Below are 21,038 nucleotides of genomic sequence, written 5' to 3'. Positions count from 1 at the left end.
ATTTGGCAAATTTCAGTTCAAGGCCAGACTTTTTCAAAAGTGGTCTGACAGTCGCCTGTTTCCATTTTATCGGAAACACTCCTTGTGTCAAGGAAAGATTCACAAGCCTAGTGATTGAAGGCAACAGCTCATTATGGAATGACTTAAAAACATTCGTAGGGAGAATGTCAAGTTCTGATGATTTTGTTTGTAATTGATTGATAAGTTTTCTAACTTCCTCATTTGTGAGTTCTTCAAGTTTTCAAAATCTTTCAAAGACTCTCGTATTTTCTCTATTTTATCCATAAAATAATCAGCAAACTTATCAGCTAAGTTACTACCGTCCTCCACAGTTGGCATGGGGTTCTCAGACTTGCTTCCAGTTAAGTCTTTTACAAAGCGGTAGAGTTTCTTTGAGTCTCCCTTGGACTCGAGTACTTTCTGGCTTATAGTTAACTCCTTTTCTCGTTTTAGAGCATAGTGATAGTTATTTAGGTCTGCTTTGAAAGTTTCATAGTCTTTGGGTTGGCGGTATTTTCTCCACAATTTCTCAGATCTACGGACCAGTCGTTTCATGGAATGAATATCCTCAGTGAACCAGGGTTTTGGAGCTCTATAAATTTGCATTTTTTCTTTTTTCGGAGCATGTTTATCAAGAAGTATATTAATTTCATCTTCAAATTGCTCTACGTACTGATCGACGGATTCGCTACAAATGGACATATCTGCGAGATCCTTAGCAAACTCAGATTCATCCATGTCTTTAAAGTTCCGAAAAACAACAGATTTGCTGACAATATTTTCCTTTCTCACCTTAGTTACGATTTTGACAGCACAATGGTCGGACAAGAAAGGACCCGGTTCACATGAAAGTATGTCAATGCCATTGGCAACTTCGGTGATTACTAGGTCAAGAATGTGACCGTGGACATGGTTTAAGTATCTTATGGATATGTTAATCATGTTTATATCCTATACATGTGCCACGCCGTTGCAGATTGGGAAAGATGTGTGTTAGGAACAATGCATTGTTAATTGGATACTGATCAAAGACGCATATTTAAAAAAGATTAAAGGTAAGTGTACATTTCCCGAAACCACAGAGCACAACAAACACAACAAGACCAAACATCGCAAAATAGACCTGCCACAAATACACACGGTCGCGGAAAGGTGCTACACTACTTTAACTTACATTTCCTAAGTTCATGCTTTCCGCAATATCAAATACAAATTGTTTGTTTTCCCAAGAAAGTCAAAATCATTTTACAGGTCATGTGTTAAACAAGTGTTGAAAATCATTTAAATCCGTTGACATTTATTTTCTTGAATGATGGCATTGCAGGTCAAAACCTCACACCTTCATAATTCCCCTACGTAAAGTAATTCAACCTTCAACGACTGAGCACGACTCACACAAACCTGCCTGTTTGCTTGAAAAATATATATAACTATTCCGAATGAAAAGTATACTTTACAAGACAGGAAAACGTTTAGAATATGTTTATCAAATGTTTTAAATTTTAAAAGTGTGAGACACATGTACCCTCGATGCGTGTATGATTAATTTACTATGGAATATACTGCAAAAGAGCTGTATACTTGTTTAAATTTTCTGCAAATCGTTGTATCTATTACCGTGCTGGTCGTGTTTCAATTAATGTAACCGCAAAATATTTAAGTGGAAAAATACGTTGCAGCAAATGAAATCAGGATATAACTTATACCTAGGCCAGTTAAAAGTACTATTGGGTTTAATTTTATGTTGGTGTTATAATGTCAAATGAGTCAAATGGTAACTAGAATCGTTAAAATGATTCTCAGAATATCTTAAATGCATGCACATGCAACTTTATGAAAAAAGACGCTGTCAGCATTGCTCGAAAACACTTCTTGGTGCAGACGCAGACCTCACTGAGTACATGTAATTAACCAGATATCTCAGGGGAATGACCTTTCTGTACCTTATATTTGACATATTAAAATAACTCCAATCTGGAAGTAACAGGAGAAAAATCTCCACCATGCAGAAAAAAGTAATGAAAATGACAATGACGATTATCAAGCCTTGTCCATATATACAGTTGACTACTTATCTGATTATGCCACAGGTCTGTGAAACGGGAGAATTCTGTAGCAACAAAAACGTTGTGTAGACAAATATTTCAGAAGGAAGACTCTTGTATTTGAGTAGAGAAAAGACTGTTGATTAAGTAATACAGACATTTCTTTATTAATTTAGACATGAAAAGAAACAATTCTGAAAAAATGATTGCGGAAGAGACTCGGGCTAAATGTCTTTTTGTTTGTTTGTTTTGTTTTGTTTTGTTGGGGTTAACGTCGCAGCGACACAATAATAGGTCATATGGCGACTCTCCAGCTTTAAGGGTGAAGGAAGACCCCAGGTGTCCCTCTGTGCATTATTTCATTACGGGCGGGTAGAACCACCGACCTACCGTATATTGAAAATATTCCATGATCAAAAACAACCAGGTAATAATAAATATAACAAGTATGAGAATGGGCCTTTCTCTGTATAATACTGTTTACAAGTCTCGAAAATACTTTTTTCCATTCAGCTCCCAAAAAGTTAGATTCGCTGATTAGTGTCAAAGACATTAATATGGGGTAATTTAGTTTTCTCGGGGTTTTGTTGGAGACATACATGCATAGATATCTAAACACACTCAGTTCATTTTCCAAGTTTACTCATTTTAAACGACACGCTCTGCTGTACCGGGGAATTTAAACATTGATTGATCTCAGTTCAGGAAATATTCAGAGATCCTGAGCATTAAATCATATTGAAAGAGAATAATAGTAATAGTGACATGGAACGAAATACAAGTAATATATCTCAGATGCACGCATGCTTAAATTGGGGATTTAGTATTGAAATAAAAGTCGAAAATAATCGACTATAAGAGTTAAGTAATAGTAAATAAATTACGGGTACGTTTTATACATCTGATTGGAGAAAATGGTCTGTTAAGAATAAATTTAAAAAATAAATATGAGCCGCGCCATGAGAAAACCAACATAGTGGCTTTGCGACCAGCATGGATCCAGACCAGCCTGCGCATCCGCGCAGTCTGGTCAGAATCCGTGTTGTTCGCTTTCAAAGTCTACTGAAATTAGAGAAACTGTTAGCGAACAGCATGGATCCTGACCAGACTGCGCGGATGTACAGGCTGGTCTGGATCTATGCTGGTCGCAAAGCCATTATGTTGGTTTTCTCATGGCTCGGGTCATTACTCTAATTTCAATTATTTTTTGTTTTCGTCATCATTGTTCACTGTATGTTTCAACATGTTTATATATTTCATGAGTATATGTATCATGTTTATGTATGTTTATATACAAATCGCGTATCAAATCACACTATTTTCAAATGAAATTCCATAATTTAAGAAAAAAAAAACAACTAATTATGCATTTGCAATATCAAATACAAATTGTACATTTTTGCCTGCAAATCATACATTTAACCGGTTATGTGTTGAACAACCATTGGCAATCTTTAAAATCCGTTCGAATTTGTTTGTTTAAAGAATAATGCTGCTCGGCGAAACCTCATGACCTTCACAGTTCATTGAAATAAAAATAATTCAAACCCAAACAGCAAATGTGTGAGTCAATACACTGTCTCTAAAACGTTAAAAGAACATGATTCGCAGAAATACGCAGTGTACATGTCTTACTTATTTACAAAGCAATAACAATTTTCCATTTTGTAAAAATGGACTGCGAAAGAACTTTTACATCAGCATTGTCCACCCTCCAACTGAAGGCATAAAAAGCCACACAAAAAATCTTACTTTGATAAGGTATATTGAGTCAGAGTATTGGTTCATGGTTCTCATTGTATTTTTTCTAATATTGATATTTGATTTGAGTGTGTACTGAAGTATGCAAATAGAAATATTGGTATGTGTAGGTTAAAGATAGTTTAAAGATAATAAACAATAAAGCATTAAGAATTATGCATGTTTCAAATCCGAGAGAAACCTAGAAATGCCAGTCGATATTAACAATAAAGGCACAGTAAGCACAATGGTATCCAACATAAATAACGCCATGAGAGATATAACCCTCTATAAGACTCATTTATAATGGCCACACTGGCAGAGTCGTTGAGATGGCTACACCGAAGAACTTGCCCCCATTGATGTGCGTTTGAAACCTACAAAATAGATTTTCTTCATGCGAGGCAGCCATCCAGCTTTCGGAAGGCCGGTGGTTCTACCCAGGTGCCTGTCCGTTATTACATAATGTTCTAAGCTGCACCTCGGGCATTTGTCGGTGTGACTCTACAACAACGACGACAACTATACGGTATGTCAACATAAATACAAAACGGTCCTGAATTCTGCTTTAATCAGGGATGGAGTATTTACTATGCATGGCACTTGACTTATTGCTATGCATATATTTTATAGTTTATAACGATATAGTCAGTATGGCGTGCGTTTGATTATGCGGGTTGTATGTGAACTTTTCTTTTGCGTAAACATTTTTCCTTAAGATTTCCAGTTTAAGATAAAAATATATTCTTGGCGTTGCTTTTCCTGCCTCATCTATTTCAAGGATCAATTAGCAAATCCCTAGATCATTTGATAGTGATGTAAGTAGCTAGAATCAATTTATTGGAATCTAGGTCATTCGAAAATGACTTGAGTAACGCAAACCAAATAACCAAAATCTAGGTTATTCATTTGAAAATGACGTGATTGACTGAAATCAATTTACCCGAATCTTGGTCATTTGAAAATGCCATGAGCGGTGTTCATCAATAAACTAGAATCTAGGTCGTTTAAAGTGAAGAGATGACTGTAAATGTGTGGTTTAAATGGTGTTTTTGCAGTCTACCATATAAAGTATAATTTCATTTGGCAGAGTGTCTTTTACAGTCTTTCTTTCAACATTTACATATTAGTTATAACACTGAAATAACAAATTTAAAAAAAAAATCAAAAACCTGTCAAAAATCAGTCAGGGAAAGTAAAGTCAGAAAGTACAAACATTAATTCGTTTTCTTGCTTTTCATCTTGTAATTCCATTTCTATAATCTGAAGAAATGTAAAAGTTTAATGCATCGGAATCAAAAATCAACTTAAAAAATAAATTATATACAAAATAATAATAAAAAAAACAAAACCTGATGCATGGTTGAGTTTTAGTCATAAGCGGAGTTCATTACTTTTTCGTAATTTATATAATAAGTGAATGACAAATTGGTATTCTCTGTAGTTAATGTACTATGTAAAAACTCATTTGATCACAGACTGATAGATTGGTTACCTAGACTTTTTATTGAACGATTTATTTTATCCGTCTGTTGTTGCAAACACATTAGTAGGGATATCAAACTGATGAAAAACACAACCAACAATCCGACAGCGCTACGTATCTGGAAGCAGTTTTGTATCAAACGCTTAAAGTGTTTTCAAAGAGAACTATACATACCTTAATAAATTCGTGATCTCTTATAATTGAATAACATGAAATGTATCTTTACAATGAATGTAAACAATATGGAACAATGTACGAGTAATTGTGTTGTTTTTTTAATTCAGTGACAGGGTTGACTATTACTTGGAGGCATCAAAAATAATAAACCAGGAAAAATCATTTGTTGGAGCAGTATCATGAAGAATCTGCACACGTATATATATTTCGGTTAGTAGGTCAGTCAATCCAGACAACAGACAGCAGGCTTAAGAAAAGCAGAAACAATTACCATGGGTCTAATTTGATAATGTGTTATGTATTACTGCGAAAACATCGACATAACATTGATCACAGAAATGATTGATGAATTGTGAATAAACGCAAACTTCAAGAGACTACCTCCAAATTATTAATATAAAACTGTTTGGAATATATTTATATATCATCGCGATTCATTTAGATTGGTATTGCGTAGACAGCAGAACGATGGAGGTGATTTTTCTCTGTATAAATAGTCTTCAAATAATGTAACTATGCTTATAACTATGTACAAAACACGATAATATTTTTCCATTGTGATCATATACTGATGGTGTAGTGTCCTAGACTTTTTATGGGACTATTCAATGTCTTTGACCGTTGTTGCAAACACATTCAAAGTTATATAACAAATGTTGAAAAAAGCAGTCAACAATACGACAGGCTACATACCACAGCAGTTGCTTTTGTACGAGTATTGCTCGCAAGCTTTAAAGTTCTCTCAAGGAGCTTTAAAATATACATACATACATTCTTTATCTCCTATCCATAAATAACTTGAAACTATAAAGGCAGTCAGTCTACAAAAGTAACACAGTTATTTTGCTGTTTTAGTTCAGTTTCATATTTGCCCATGATTTAAAGGCACCCAACATATTAAATGTACCAGAAGACACTCTATTGAGTGAAAGCAAGGAATGATCTGTACATGTATAGATTTCGGTTAGAAAGCAGAATCAACAAGAGCAGAAACAATTAATACGGGCCCAATGTACGTTGGATGCATCATCTCACATTATTGGTGAATGCAATTCTGTAATACATGCACGCTAGTAATGTATATCAAAGATTAGCAATGACGTTTTTGGTCTTGTCAAAGTATAATTTTTAGTTAGCCTTAATGCTAAATGGTGTTACAATACGGGCCCGTCTTGAGACTGTCAATCTGTTGATGGAAGAGAAATGACACACTCAGTTGTCCTTTGCAGTGGACGCATTGGCCGAGAGGGCTCAGATGATTTCCTGGTTTGATTCCTGTCTACGCCCATTGCGATGTGTCCTTGAGCACGCCACTTTATCTCCATTGCATCAGCTGTAAATGGATACCAGCATTTTGCTGGGAGTAAGGTTTAATTGGTTTTAACTGTTCTTAAAATAGGGTCGATCAAAGGCTCTACAAAGCTTTTATTGTGTGTTATACATAGCGATGGTAAATAAAATTTAACTTTACCTTTTAACCTTTAACTTTATACATTATTTCAGGCATAGGATTTTACCTGGGCAGAACCACACAGTTCGTCCGCAAACCAGATTGCTGTTTAGTTGCTCTGTACTTGAACTAAGCTTTGTAATTATTTCTAGAGGCAATGTAGTCAATTCAGGGTTTATGTATATTAAAAACGTTCCGCTTACAGATCGTCGTAATAGAGATTTTCAATTTACTTCGACACGGACTGCGGACACCGGACTGCGTACTTACAGCAGGGGTTTTCTCAAAATATTTAAAGGTTCGCAAAACAGAAAACATACTTAGTTTTATTTATTTGGGTTTTACGGCGCACCAACACAGTATAGGTTATATGGCGCCAAACAGGACTACAAATTTTGGTTTCACATCTCATTTACATCGAAATAAAAACATGAGGTATGGAAAAACATACTTAGGGTATATATGTTTCTTTTACCTATATGTGTTTTAACTTTTGCCTTCATTGTACAAATTAGTGTATTGTGAGATTATCTGTTGTTATACAATACATACGTTTGAAAATATATAGATAGTGAACAGGCTACATCTAAAACACGTAATCGCAATATTCTGATGTCATATAAATACTCTGTCAAATTTTACTTGCGTTAAGCATGTTCTTCAATTATTTTAAGACTCCGGTTCCCATAATCCAACACACCTTGTTCGATTCCCGAACAGCTTGGTCTGCTTTGCGTAATAGGTGATTATGGTGGCCATTCATGTACATTTGGGGGAATCTCATACTCAAACGGAAGACTAGGTCTCCCAACAATAATTAAAAACACAACAACTTTACTTCAATTAAAGACATCATGTTATTATTATTATTATTATTATTATTATTATTATTCATATCGGACAAATGCCCACATAGTGATAAATTTATTACAACTAGCACTATGAATTGTCACTTATTTAAACAGTCAGTGTCAATATGCTTATTTCAATAGATAGATCTGCTGCGGTACCAAATAGGTGACAGATAGATCAGATCCTCCGCGGTACCATATAGGCGACAGATAGATCAGGTCCTCCGCGGTACCATATTGGCGACAGATAGATCAAGGCCTTAGAACACTTTTTTCACATTAAACGTCTGTCCCTGTATTGCGTAAAGCTTCCTATAATTTGTCCTGCTGTCGTTGTAGAGATATGTGGCTGCTAAGTAATTCTGAAATCGCGATAGTAACACAACAAAGCACAACCGACTGGCTCGTATTGGAAACTCAAGCTTAAGGTGTTATGTGACAAACGAAGAATAAAGACTATTTTAAGCCATCCCCTGATTTGCTTGACCCAGTGGACTAATATGGCAAGTTATTAAAGTGTGACACAACACGCAAGATTTGTTACAGCATGCACTACCGTGCTACACCATGTGCGGACGAGTTACACCATGTACGGACGCACTACACCATGCGCTAAAGTGCTACACCATGCACTAACGTCCTACATATGCACTGACATGCTACACCATTCACTAACGTGCTACACATGCACTGACGTGCTACACCATGCACTTACGTGCTACACCACGCACTAACGTGCTACACCACGCACTAACGTGCTACACGTGCACAACGTGCTACACTAGTATGCACCAACCGGCTGCAGGGCCCCCCAAAACATTAGCCAAACAACAAGGAATACTCGAGAGACACCAAAATATGCACGCAGTAACAGGGGAGGCTTAAAATACGTTCACTTTAACACGTTTAATGGTAAAAGATTTACTAAGATTATCAGTTTTAATAAATTTCGAATAGCTGGAAAATACATGCAACTCTAAAGCTAGAATTTCCGCCACAAAATTTTCTCGAGAAAATTTCCGCCAAATTCTAGCCTAAGTTCTCTAGCCTAAGTTCTCTCGAAGTGCGACGCAAAGTTTATCAAGTGAAAAAATCAAGGCCGGAGTTAGACGAATGGATTCATCTGCGCGAAATAATTCTATCGCTTTACAAGAAATGTCAATTTTGAGAATCCTGTTACGACTGTTCTGAACTATTTCTTTATGCCCTGTTCTATTTATAAGGCGAAGTTCATTAATGGACACGTGAAACGGTACACAAGGAGAGGACCATTGTGGTACCAAGGAGGCTTGCTGTAGGAGCATGTGTAACCTGACGGTTTCGAATTGAATGTTTAGAGTAATAACATTGCCCAGCATAACCGTCAAACTAGGAATTAGGAACACTTCCATAGGCAAAACCTTGTTCACGTACTTAAACTGACCGGTAGAAACACAAGTAAACCAACACACGAGTTTACACAACTTAGCACAACTTCACATCATATACCACAACACGGGTTTACATAACTTTACACAACTTTACACCGAAAACCAACACACGGGTTAACATAACATTACACCGTAAACCTAGTTTTCCTACACACGCGTTTACAAAAACCTTACCGCGTAAACCAACACACGGGTATACAAAACTTCATACACAACTGACATATGCCCTGACACGCCGAGGATATATACATGGACACGCCCAGAACAGTAACTTTCTTGAATACATTATTACTTACACGGACAAGTTTGCATTTAAATGGACAAACTGATGCTAGTATATACACAGGCACGGACACGCCCTGATTTCTGACACGGACATACTAGCTATGTATACCGCACAAGTTACACATACCAACTGACATTTGTATACATTATTACTTACACGGACAAGCTTACACTTAAACGGACAAACTGATGCTAGTATAAACACGGACACGGACACGCCCTGATTACTGACACGGACATGCTGGCATTTTGTATACCGCACAACATGTTGATCGTTGAATTAACAGCCGCTTTTCGCTGCTAGCAAAAACTGGCTAGAACCTCACGAAATTGACAAGAAGCATTTAAATAAGTTGCTACATTTCAGATAAAAAAGAATTAGTTTGCGATGTCTTGTTTATAAATACGGTAGTCGAAAGATTTGAGTATAATAGATACGTTAATAAAAAAGGTATAAAAGGTAAAAGGATATTAAAAAAAAAAATGCGCCCACGCTGTTATGAATGCTTGTAAGTCAAAATACATGTATATCGGTAATTCATATATGCAATACAACGGATATTAAATCTTATAACTGTCTTTTCTTGGATATTTTAAATAGAAACAGTATTACGGCATTAGAACCGGATGCTAAATATGCCACTGTTCAGTTTTGCAAAAAAAAAACAACTTACATTCAGTTTGAGAAAACCCCTACAGTAAGTTCGCAGTCCGGGGTCCGCAGTAAGCGTCGAAGTAAGCTGAAAATCTCTAATAGAAGGCTATATTATAACCTCTCATTAAAGACTAAATCAAGTTGATTTTCTATTATTTGCTTTAATGTGTTTTCTACGTCCAGTGGATTTTCTAGTAGATTTTGTTTTCCTCTCAGGACTCACAAAACTCACAGAATAAAGGGGAAATGATTCGTAGTCAGTAATTTTAAACCCAATAGCCAAATATATCCCCTAATAATTAGAAAGTCATATACTGTAAAATCATTTAATTTTATAGGCACGAAATTTCGTGATTTTGGTCAACACGGCAAGTTCGTGGGGATATGAATTCGTGGATTTCAACTTTTGAACATAAACTGAATGGGAATTTTACTTGTTCGTTGGGATTAAATTTCGTGGGTTGACTTAACCACGAAATCCACGAAAATTGGCCCCCAAGAATATTAATGATTTCACAGTATATTTCTTTTAAACGCAATTCTCTGGCGGATTATAGTGTTATTTTGCGTTTTTCGACCTGGCGGGGCGGGGTTCCGCGACGGTCCACTGTATTATTGTGCAGGATATGTAGTCTATTCGTCAACCTGAATTCTAATTCAGTGGCCATCTACCGTACACTGTAACCAATGTTGCATTGAATCTTAGTCGTTGGTTACGGAATTAAACAATTATATTGCTCTACCTATTTTGCTTGTTATTTTTTTAGATTACCATTATTTGCATAAGTCAGAGATAAACGAACGATAATTATGTTTTTGTTTTTGTTCGGTTTAACGTCGCAGCGACACAATTATAGGTCGTATGGCGACTTTCTAGCTTTGATGGTGGAGGAAGACCCAAGGTGCCTCTCAGTGCATTATTTCATCACAAGCGGGCGCCTGGGTAGAACCATCGACCTTCCGTAACCAGCTGGATGGCTTCCTCACATGAAGATTTCAATGCTCCGAGTGAGGATCGAACCCACGTCGGTGAGAGGCAAGTAGTTTGAAGTCAACGACCTTAACTACTCGGCCACGGAGGTATTTATTTCATCGTCAAAAGCCGGCTCAATTAAGCATCTGTGTGTGTGTGTGTGTGTGTGTGTGTGTGTGTGTGTGTGTTAAAAGTAAACGGTAGGAGGCAATGAACAGTTTCAGAGCTTCCCGTCCAGAACCTTACACTAACGTCTGTAATGAAAATTTTGTACTGGACTGTATGTGTCTCATACATGTCTAACATCTTGTTTTCAGTTTACAATCCTGGAACTATGTGCTCTTCCGTTCGGGTCGCAAACTCTGAGACAGCTAAATTTGCCAATTTTCAAATCGCTCAAAAAATTTCCTACAAATGATAGGTCTAACTGCTACACGGATTCGTACCCCCAAGTACCCTGTCAAATCTGAAAACACATGACAGGTGTTCCTGCAGAAATATTAACAGCGAGCTAAATCACAATACTATTCTGTTAAAGCGTCATCCTCTGCAGAAAACAAACACATTTCTAATCTTCTATCCGCTTACATCTGATCAGAGGCCACCATACCGATACTTGATAATAGCTAACAAAACGAAATTAATGCACATTCTTGGACAAATGTTTCAAAAGCGATTTCACATTTTTCTGACGAAATAACTGATTGTGCATAGCAATTGTGCAAAATTGATTTACACATTATTTGGTTAATTTCTCTATGTTTATTCTATTGAATTGATGTACCTATATTTGATAAAATTAGTTATCTTACTTCCAGCTGCTCATAACAAATCTTGAGAGAAAATATGTTTATATTCAGAATATAATCTACACTTTTAAACGTGAACAATATGTGTACTAAATGCATAAAAATTTATTAGTGTAAAACATATAATATCTTTATACCCTCAATAACAGCCTGTCAGGTAGTATGTTGTTCCAGCCACCAATACTTGAAGATGGACTTGGATTCATGCATGATTATTTAAATATAGAATGTAATGTATTTCCACAAATTAACAGCACACGTGTAAATATTTCTGCACATTGTAATTATTGTGCATGTTCAGATTATGACGACAAAATTCTGGTATCAATGTTTAACATATTAGTGTACTTTGAAATATATTTATGTACTTGAAACATAGTAATGTAATGAAACATTTTCCAAAGTCGTGTTTTATTACATATACATGCAAATGGAACTGCTGTTTAAGTGAAATTACATTGCAGGAAAATGAAATCACTGCTGTCTAAAGTTTATTTAAAGGAGGAAATGAGTTATTGCTATGCCAGTTAAAAGTATAAGTGGGTTTCATTCAGTATTCATGTTATAACGTCAAAACATGTAAAATGGTAACTTTAATGGTTTGAATGAATCTGTGAATAACATAAATCCATGCTTTGATTGATAAGCCCTACCAAACCTAGACCATACCGAATAATTAACCAGAAATCTTAGGGAAATGGTCCTTTTACAACGAATTTATATTTGACATATTAAAATATCTCCAATCCGGCAGCCCGTCAAAGAAAATTACAATAGAATAATATAACCATGCAGAATAAATTCATGACGGGAGAAACGCTGATTATCAAGACTTGTAGAAATATGCAACCTACTACTGGATGGATTTTGCCACAGGTCTGTGAAACGAAAGAAACAAAGCTACGATCTTATCTGAAAATATCTGTAAATAAACGTTGTTTACAAAAGACTGAGATGCATGCTATTAGGGAAAAGGCAATTGATTTAATAATACAGACATTTTTAATTAAGAAATTAATTGGAAGAGTCATACTGATCAAACAGATCGGGGGAACACTCCGGCTAAATTAGTTAATAGCAAAAACGGGTCAATATATATCTTTGATGATTATCTACCAAGAAGTAATGCCGTCATTATGTTTTATTGTGATCATTCAAAGCAGTCTATATAATAGTTATTTAATATGTTTAATACAAACCACCTTAAATTGTTTCCTTGTTGTCTTCAATATTTTACCTTGATATCATAGTATCATGTAATTACACACATTTGAAACTACAAAAAAGGAATAGCATCTTACAGATTCCATTACAAATAAATATGTGAAATACAATGTTAAATTCGTAAATAAAAAATAACGTATTGCCAATTTACTGAATGAATACAGGAGAAACTAACGGCAAGATAGTATTTTTTCTTTCATCTTTTAATTTAAGTATTTTAATATTTTAAATATGTTTGTGAATATTATGACTTCCCGATTGTTTTGTTATTGTAATATGTGGAAATAGCCCAAAAAACTGACAAATAAGTTTCTGGAAAATATGTTTCTGATGTTAAAAGCAACCGTCCTATGCAATCTTTGTCAAGACCATTCCCGTCAAGCAAAACAGTAGTATGAGAGCAAGTACAATGTACACAACTCCTCGGGCTACATAGTACCGATTTAGGCGGAAACTTTAAAGGATTCCATGATACCTAAGGACCAGACAATATAAATATACTAAGTACGAGTATGGACTTTTCTCTGTAGAATTTCTAGCAGTAATCTTAAACTGTTTGCAACTACGTACATCTTCCATTCTGATTCCAAACACACAGATTTACTTATTAGTGTCCAAACCATTTATATTGGGCTATTTCGTTTTCTCGCGCTTTCTTTGGGGTCAAACATGCATAGATATCTTAACAAATTGTGTTAACTTTTCAAGTTTGCCTATTAAACATATGGCTCTGCTGTGATGGAAAATTTGAAAACTAATTTATCTCTCAGTTTAAGACAAATAATCAAATATCCTAAACATTAAATTGTGTTGACAGAAAATAATATTAATAGTAACAGGGAACTAAATATTACTTATTTATTTTAGATTTCTCATACAATAAATACGTATGCAAAAAAAGGCTTTTGTATTTAATATAAAGTCGAACAGTATCGCGTATAATAGTTAAGTAATAATGTACAATTTACGGATACGTTCTAAACACTATAAAAAAATGGTACACAAAGAGCAAATTTGTAATGAAATAATGTTCTTTTTTATGCTTTTATTTATTTTTTGTTGTTGTTTTGTTGTTGTTGTTGTTTTTTGTTTTTTTATGTTGATTTTTTTTTGTCTTGATTTTTGTTCTCTTATTTTTTGTTTGTTTGTTTTTTATGTATTTAATAGTAATGTAAATCATGCTTGTAGTCAAATACATAAGCTACGTGTTCGCGAATTTGGAAGCTCTTAGAACGTGGCATTGCTAACTGGATAGTGATCATGCTTGTTGTTCACACAAAGACGCATATCAAACAACACTATTTATCTGAAATTTCATAAACAAAAAAAAAACAGTAAGTGTCTTATGTCATGTCAAAATCAAATTCTTCAAGCAAATCAAACTCATTTAACGGGTTGAAATTTATTTGTTTGAAGAAGTATGCTGATGGGCGAAACTTCAGACCTTCATAGTTTCCTGACATAAAAGAAGTTCTAATCAGAACGCCTGGGTGCGACTCAAACAACAGATGTGCGAAGCAATAAACTGTCTCAGGAACATTTAAATGGTAAAGTTTGCAAAGCTGTTAGGAATCTAATATGTCACAAAATTGAGCAAAGGAAAATGACACCATTTCAAATCTGTACATCTTTCGTAAAATAGACAGCGTTTATGCTAACATTTTTTAAAAAAGCGGGAAGTAAACACTTACGGGTATATTTGATTCTGTGAACGAACTTGTACAAAAATATCAACCATCCTGAAACTCGCAGCAGAACAAGCAACAAAATACAAATACTGTTTTAAATGGTTAATTGAGATCATTAAGAATTATGCATGTTTCATGTCCGGCAGTAAACTGGAGATGTCAGTCGACATTAATAATAAACGCAGTTATCACAATGGTGGTATTTTGTAGTTTTCTCAACATATAAGATTAAGGTAGAAATCTTTACGTAAGTCAAGCCTCTATGTGACTACAACTTACAGTGGTCACCATGGCTGAGTGGTTAAGGTCGCTAACTTTGAATGCCTTGTCCTTTACTGATGTGGGTTTGAAATCTAACTCAGCGAATAGAATTCTTCAAGTGAGTAAGCCATCCAGCCTACGGAATGTCGATGGTTCTTCCCAGGTGCCTGTCGGTGATTACAAAAATATCCAAAAGGGCACCTTGGGTCTTTGTCGGTGTAACTCTAAACTCGTCAAAACGAACATTCAGGAAAAGTAGAGAAAATATAATCATCTTTCAAGATTTCATTTTATTGGTCCGTTTCAGTAATCAGAGTAACTAATAACGGTTAATGCATCGGAATCAAAATGTATTTAAACATCATTATTATATAAATAATAATCAAATACAAAATCTGATGTATGGTAGAGTTTAATCTTTGTGAGGAATTCCTGTTTTTTCATCGTTCTTGTTATAATTACTGATGTATTTCTGCTAAAAGCGAATGGCAAATTGTCTTCCTCTGGCTGTAGATAATGTACCAATGTTTGTAACAAGGTGAGGAACTTGATATTTAAAAAAATTCATAACATTCTATTTTACTGATTACCTAGAATTCTTATTTGACGATTTGTTTACTCCGTCCTTTGTTGCAAACACATCAGTAGATATATTAGAAATGATGAAATATAACAACGAACAATACAACAGCATAATACTAGTATATTATTATACAGTTTTGTATCAACAGCGTTAAAGTGTTTTCAAAGAGAGTTATCTATACTTTGATAAATTCGTGATCTCTTATAAATGAAAAACTTGAAATGTGTACTCACAATGAAAGTCAAAACCAAGTGACAATGTAATCGTGTTGTTTTCAATTCAATGAAAGGGTTTACTACAATTCTGAGGCATCAAAGTAATTAATATATCTGAAGACATTTCGTTTGGTGGAGCAGTGTGTCATTAAGGAATGGATCTGTAAATGTGTGTACTGTTATTTCGATTAGTAGGTCAATAGCTCCAGACAACAGACATCCAGAAGAAAGGTCTTATTTGATTACGTGTTACGTATTACTGCAAAGATATTCAAATCATATTGATCACAGATACGATTTACGTGTCAGACCTCTGAATGCATGCGAAATTCGGGAACCTACCTCCAATATTAAAACGTCTCAAGACGAAGATAAAGACTGGTATTGTGTTTAACTGGTCATTCGGTCTAGACAGAAGAAACATTGGATGTGATTTGTCTCTCTATAAAGTGTCTAAACATATGCTTGTAACTATGTACAAAACATGATATTTTTCCATTCTGATCACAGACTGATATGTTAATGGCCTAGACATTTTATGGGACGATTTATTTTTCCCAACCGGTGTTGCGAACATATTCGTAGATATATAAGAAATGTTGAAATAACGCAGTCACCAGTACGGCGGGGTTACATACAACAGCAGATTTGTATGAGTATTACAAGCTTTTCATTTCTTTTAAGGAGCTGTAAAATATGCATACAGATTCTTTATCTCCTGTAAATTAACATCAAACTGGAAATTGAAAAGACAGTCAACAAAAAATACAGTAATTTTGTTCTTTGCAGTTCAGTTTCAAGCTGTACTATTATTTGAATACTTCCAAAATATTTAATATACCAGAAAACACTCCATTTATAATTTAGCTGAAGCAGTAAATGATCTGTACGTATATAGTTTTCGGTTAGAAAGCAGAATCAACAGAAGCTGAAACAGTTACCACGGGCCAGATCATATACAATGTTATGTATTACTCTGACAGCATTTGATTAATATTCATCTGGTAACGGATCGATATTTCATACCGCAAGATATGTAAACATGTTTAAAGATTTGAAAAAAAAAACGAAGTTATATATTCCCCCAACAGTCAATCAGAAATCGACATATATTTCATAGTTACTGGACATTCGGGATAGGCATGATAATGTGTTATGTACGTTGCAAGCATCACGCACTTATGGTAAACCGCAATTCTGTAATACATGCACACGTACTATAAATGTTATCAAAGGTTAGCAAATACATTTTTGGTAATGTCACAGAATCTTTTTGCGTTAGCCTTATGCTACATATTGTTACATTGCAGGTCGTCTTGCGACTGCCAATACATTGTTGAAGGAGAATGCCATAGGTTCCTCTTTATACATTATTTCAGGCACGCAATTGTACCCGGGCAGAACCATCGATCTTCCGCAGACCAGAGTCATGTAGTCAATTCAGTAATTGTGTATATTAAAGGAGTTTTGTTTAATGAGCGTGTTGACAGATGGATGTATTATTACGTCTCATCTAAAGACTAAATCCAACCAAATCACTTTTATTTGCTTGATTCTGTTTTCTACTTCCAGTGGATATTTCAGCAGATTTGGTTTCGTCACATGACTCTTACTCACATAAAATAGGGGCAAGTGATTCGAAGTCGGTAACTTTAAACCCCAAAGTAATGGAGATCCCCTATTAATTAGAAAAAAAAAATATGTAAAAGATGCCTTGGAAGCAAAGAATGCAACCAAGAAGAATAATAGCAGACTCGGTTTTTTGAGTCTGTTCATGAGAGGTAATGAAATGTGCAACACCTCTCAGACCCCCCCCCCCCCCCCCCCCCCCCGGCAACAGCTTAAGCGAAACTCATAGAACACATATGTTGAATAGACTCCATTAACCCAAAGGACCAGAAAATATAACAACACTGATTCAAAGTACAGGAAGGAAGTCATATATATTTCTATTAAACGTAATTCGCGGATTATGTGTTTATTATTAAGTAAACACTTCCATGGTCGGTATTTATTCCTTAGAGAGAGAATATTTCTCAATGTCAACATAGAAATTAAAAGAAAGACAAATAATTAAGATACATATACCGGTATTAGAGTAACATTACATTGTCAATAGCCAACTGAACTAATATAAAGCATTCATTGATTTCATAATGTAACCTTTTAGATAACTTCAAATTTGTAAAATGGTAACTTGAATATTAGAAACGAATCTCCCAATACCATGAATGCATGTATTTGTATGAAGAAAGAGATTCTTAGCATTGTTCTAAAAACACTTTTTGATTGATTTGCGCTACCAGACCTAGACCTTACTGAATGATGAACCAGAGATCTTGGGGGAATAGCCTTTTTACATTGACTTTATATTTTACATATTAAAATAGCTCCAAAGGTCAAAGGAAATTACGAGAGAAACATGTAACCATGCAAAATCAATTGATGAAGGGGAAATGATGACTATCAAGTATTGTCAACTTAAACAGTTGACTACTGGAATGATTACGTCACAGGTCTGTGAAATGAGAGAACACTGACGCTAAATGATGTTGTTGCAAATAAGGGTAAGGTATGTATGTTATGATAATTTACACAGAATAGGTGCATCGTGATCATTCAAAGCAATCTATATTATGATGACTAACAATGCGCACAACTTTTGTAACCTATAGAAATGGTCCATAGCACTGACGTACCATGTCCTGGAAAATCTATCTTCAAAATGTAAAAACAACGTATCAATACATTATTCGAAAAGGCAATTTGAACCATAGACCGCCAAGCACAAGAGTAGCATGCGAGGCAATATAATGTGCAACATTCCTCCGGCTACCTGGCACCAGTTTTGGTAGAGCTCATTTATATTAGGCCAAGTAAATATAACAAGTATGACAGGTTTAAGCATAGCAAAACTTCCTTCTAGGGCACATCTACATAAATCTTGTACAATTTTGGTTGCAATGTCTATTTTAAATATTGGTAATCAGTGTGTGGAACTCCAGGATTATACACAAAGACAAGACCACTTATTGACATTCCTATCCCCCGTTTAATCAGGGAACTAGTTGCGCAGTGGTTATCAAGTTGGACTACAATGCCAGCGATCAGCGTCGATTCCCGGTCGCGGCTAATATCCCGGGTAGTGTTCAGTGCTGGGTGATTTGCTTTAACTGGAACTGTTTCCAGCAGTATCGGTCTACACTGGATGCTGATTAGGTAAATATGACGTCTGCCGTGGGCTCCGCTGAAAACAAATTGTTCCATCCATAATAGGTGTGAAATTTCGTCGACTACCCACGTTAAACAAGAAACTTTACCTTTATTTTTAAGCGCCCACTTAAGGCGTTCCATTTTACACCAATACAAAAAAACTACATGTAAAATTATGGAAAAGAACTACTGTAAACCTAGAAATTTAAGTTAGCGACTTTCGCGGTTGATGTGTATCCGTGAAGTTTTGTAGCCGCAAACCAGCCAGCTACTATGAAAACGCGAAAGTTTGTAGTTTTCATTATACATGACAACAATGCTATGATTAGCCGTTTATAATAATTCTAAGCCGATAATAGAAACCTGAAAAGTTTGACATGATAGTTTTATTAATTGGGATGTTTTTATGATGTAGAAATCTTTTATTATAGTATATCTATATTATATACTTTAATACTTATATCACGGGCAAAAATGTGTTATAAACAAATACATCGTATATGGGACAATATGCAAACATTTTATTTGAGTGGAAATAAGTAATTATGTGAAACACTGACAATAGTAAAGTTGAGCCTGTAATTTTAATCCCTTGGCTAAGTTTCCGTATCAAACAATATTTTTATTGTTAAAACACTGTCATCTGCTCAGCCATTGTCCAGTTATTATTATTATTATTATTATACTAGATTTTAGTTATCACAGGGAATAATGCTTATGTTTGTTTGATCAAAATTAATTAAAAAACATCCGTATAGACATATTGCTTCTTGTACTACTATACAGTGATTTGTGATTACAAACGGTATATTGTGTAACGTGGATTTCACTCACGATCTCAAAGTATGGTAGATTTCAAATTTGTTAGGGATAAGTGACCAATTACTAGTATTTGCCCAATTTATGTGCAGCCTTTCCTGTAATTTTACCTTCGACCGTTTGTTTTGTGCTTAAGCTATTAAGTTTTAGCGTATTTCGCGACAGGCGTATTCCGCGACTCAAACTCTTGTCCAAAATCATTATCTTAATTGAGAGTATTGATTACCTCTTCGGTTGCTCGTATTCTGAAATGTTCCCTTATTTACTATCAAGTTCTTAAAAGGCCAATGTCTCCTTTGACTGTTTTTATTTACTTATTATAAAAACAGAAGATTTATCAAAAAAGGCTGTCCTTACTAAATCTATTTTTTTTATTTTTCCTAAAGTTGTTATTTTCACTGTTATATCAGATATCTCACTGCTTAAATTTACTGAAAGAGCAGACATTTTTGCGAGGATTTCATTTTCGCTTTATTCGCAAGGTCCCTAACCTCGCAAACATTAATCCTTTGATTGTTTATTTCGATATTGGCAGCATTGTAACAACATTCATGATATATTTAAATCTATCAGCAAGGAAAAAAATAATAAATTTCATGAAATATACATAATAAGTTATGTAATGAACCATCTCAGTAAATCAGTATCAGGGATAACACAAAAAAGAAGAAATCCCTTATTTCCATTCTGGTCCCTTTTAGTGATGTTCCACATAGAGAGGTATGTAACATGATATGATAAAACTAAATACTTAAACGAAGATACTCCTCACATAGATACTAACCATACCTATAATGCCAGTTAGCAAGTCACGTCGTTACACAAAGGTCCAACATATTAAATTAAAATGACTAAATGTACAAATATTGGCTATGTTTAGTGTTTAGGATAGTACATTTAAAAATAATAAAATAGACAAACAGAAGAAATCACATGACCGCTTAATTAGATTTGTGTGTGCAGTGTGTTTAATTAAACATTGGCATCTCTATAGCTGGATTTTGATTACATGTTAAGCTATGTTTGTTAAAGGAATAGGAAATTCATGAAGGTTTACAAGTAAGAGATGTTTCAACATCCATACAAAAATAGCTGTTAATCTTTAGGATAGACAGTCTATAGGTTACGATCTAC

At 34.8% G+C, this 21,038-nt stretch overlaps 1 protein-coding gene across 1 annotated transcript in view; it reads left to right on the top strand.

Moving 5' to 3' along the window:
- The first annotated feature begins 694 nt into the window (after positions 1-694).
- The window catches only part of LOC123565576 (uncharacterized), a 46,587-nt gene continuing 26,243 nt past the window's right edge, over positions 695-21,038 (top strand). The window contains exon 1 of the mRNA XM_053550345.1: positions 695-851. Coding sequence (XP_053406320.1) covers positions 695-851 — 157 coding nt within the window. The remainder of the gene's footprint in view (positions 852-21,038) is intronic.

This window comes from Mercenaria mercenaria, chromosome 8 (genome assembly GCF_021730395.1).
Source record: "Mercenaria mercenaria strain notata chromosome 8, MADL_Memer_1, whole genome shotgun sequence".
Lineage (NCBI taxonomy): Eukaryota > Metazoa > Mollusca > Bivalvia > Venerida > Veneridae > Mercenaria > Mercenaria mercenaria.
Note: the sequence above shows the minus strand (reverse complement) of the source record. Positions and strands in the feature narration are given on the sequence as shown.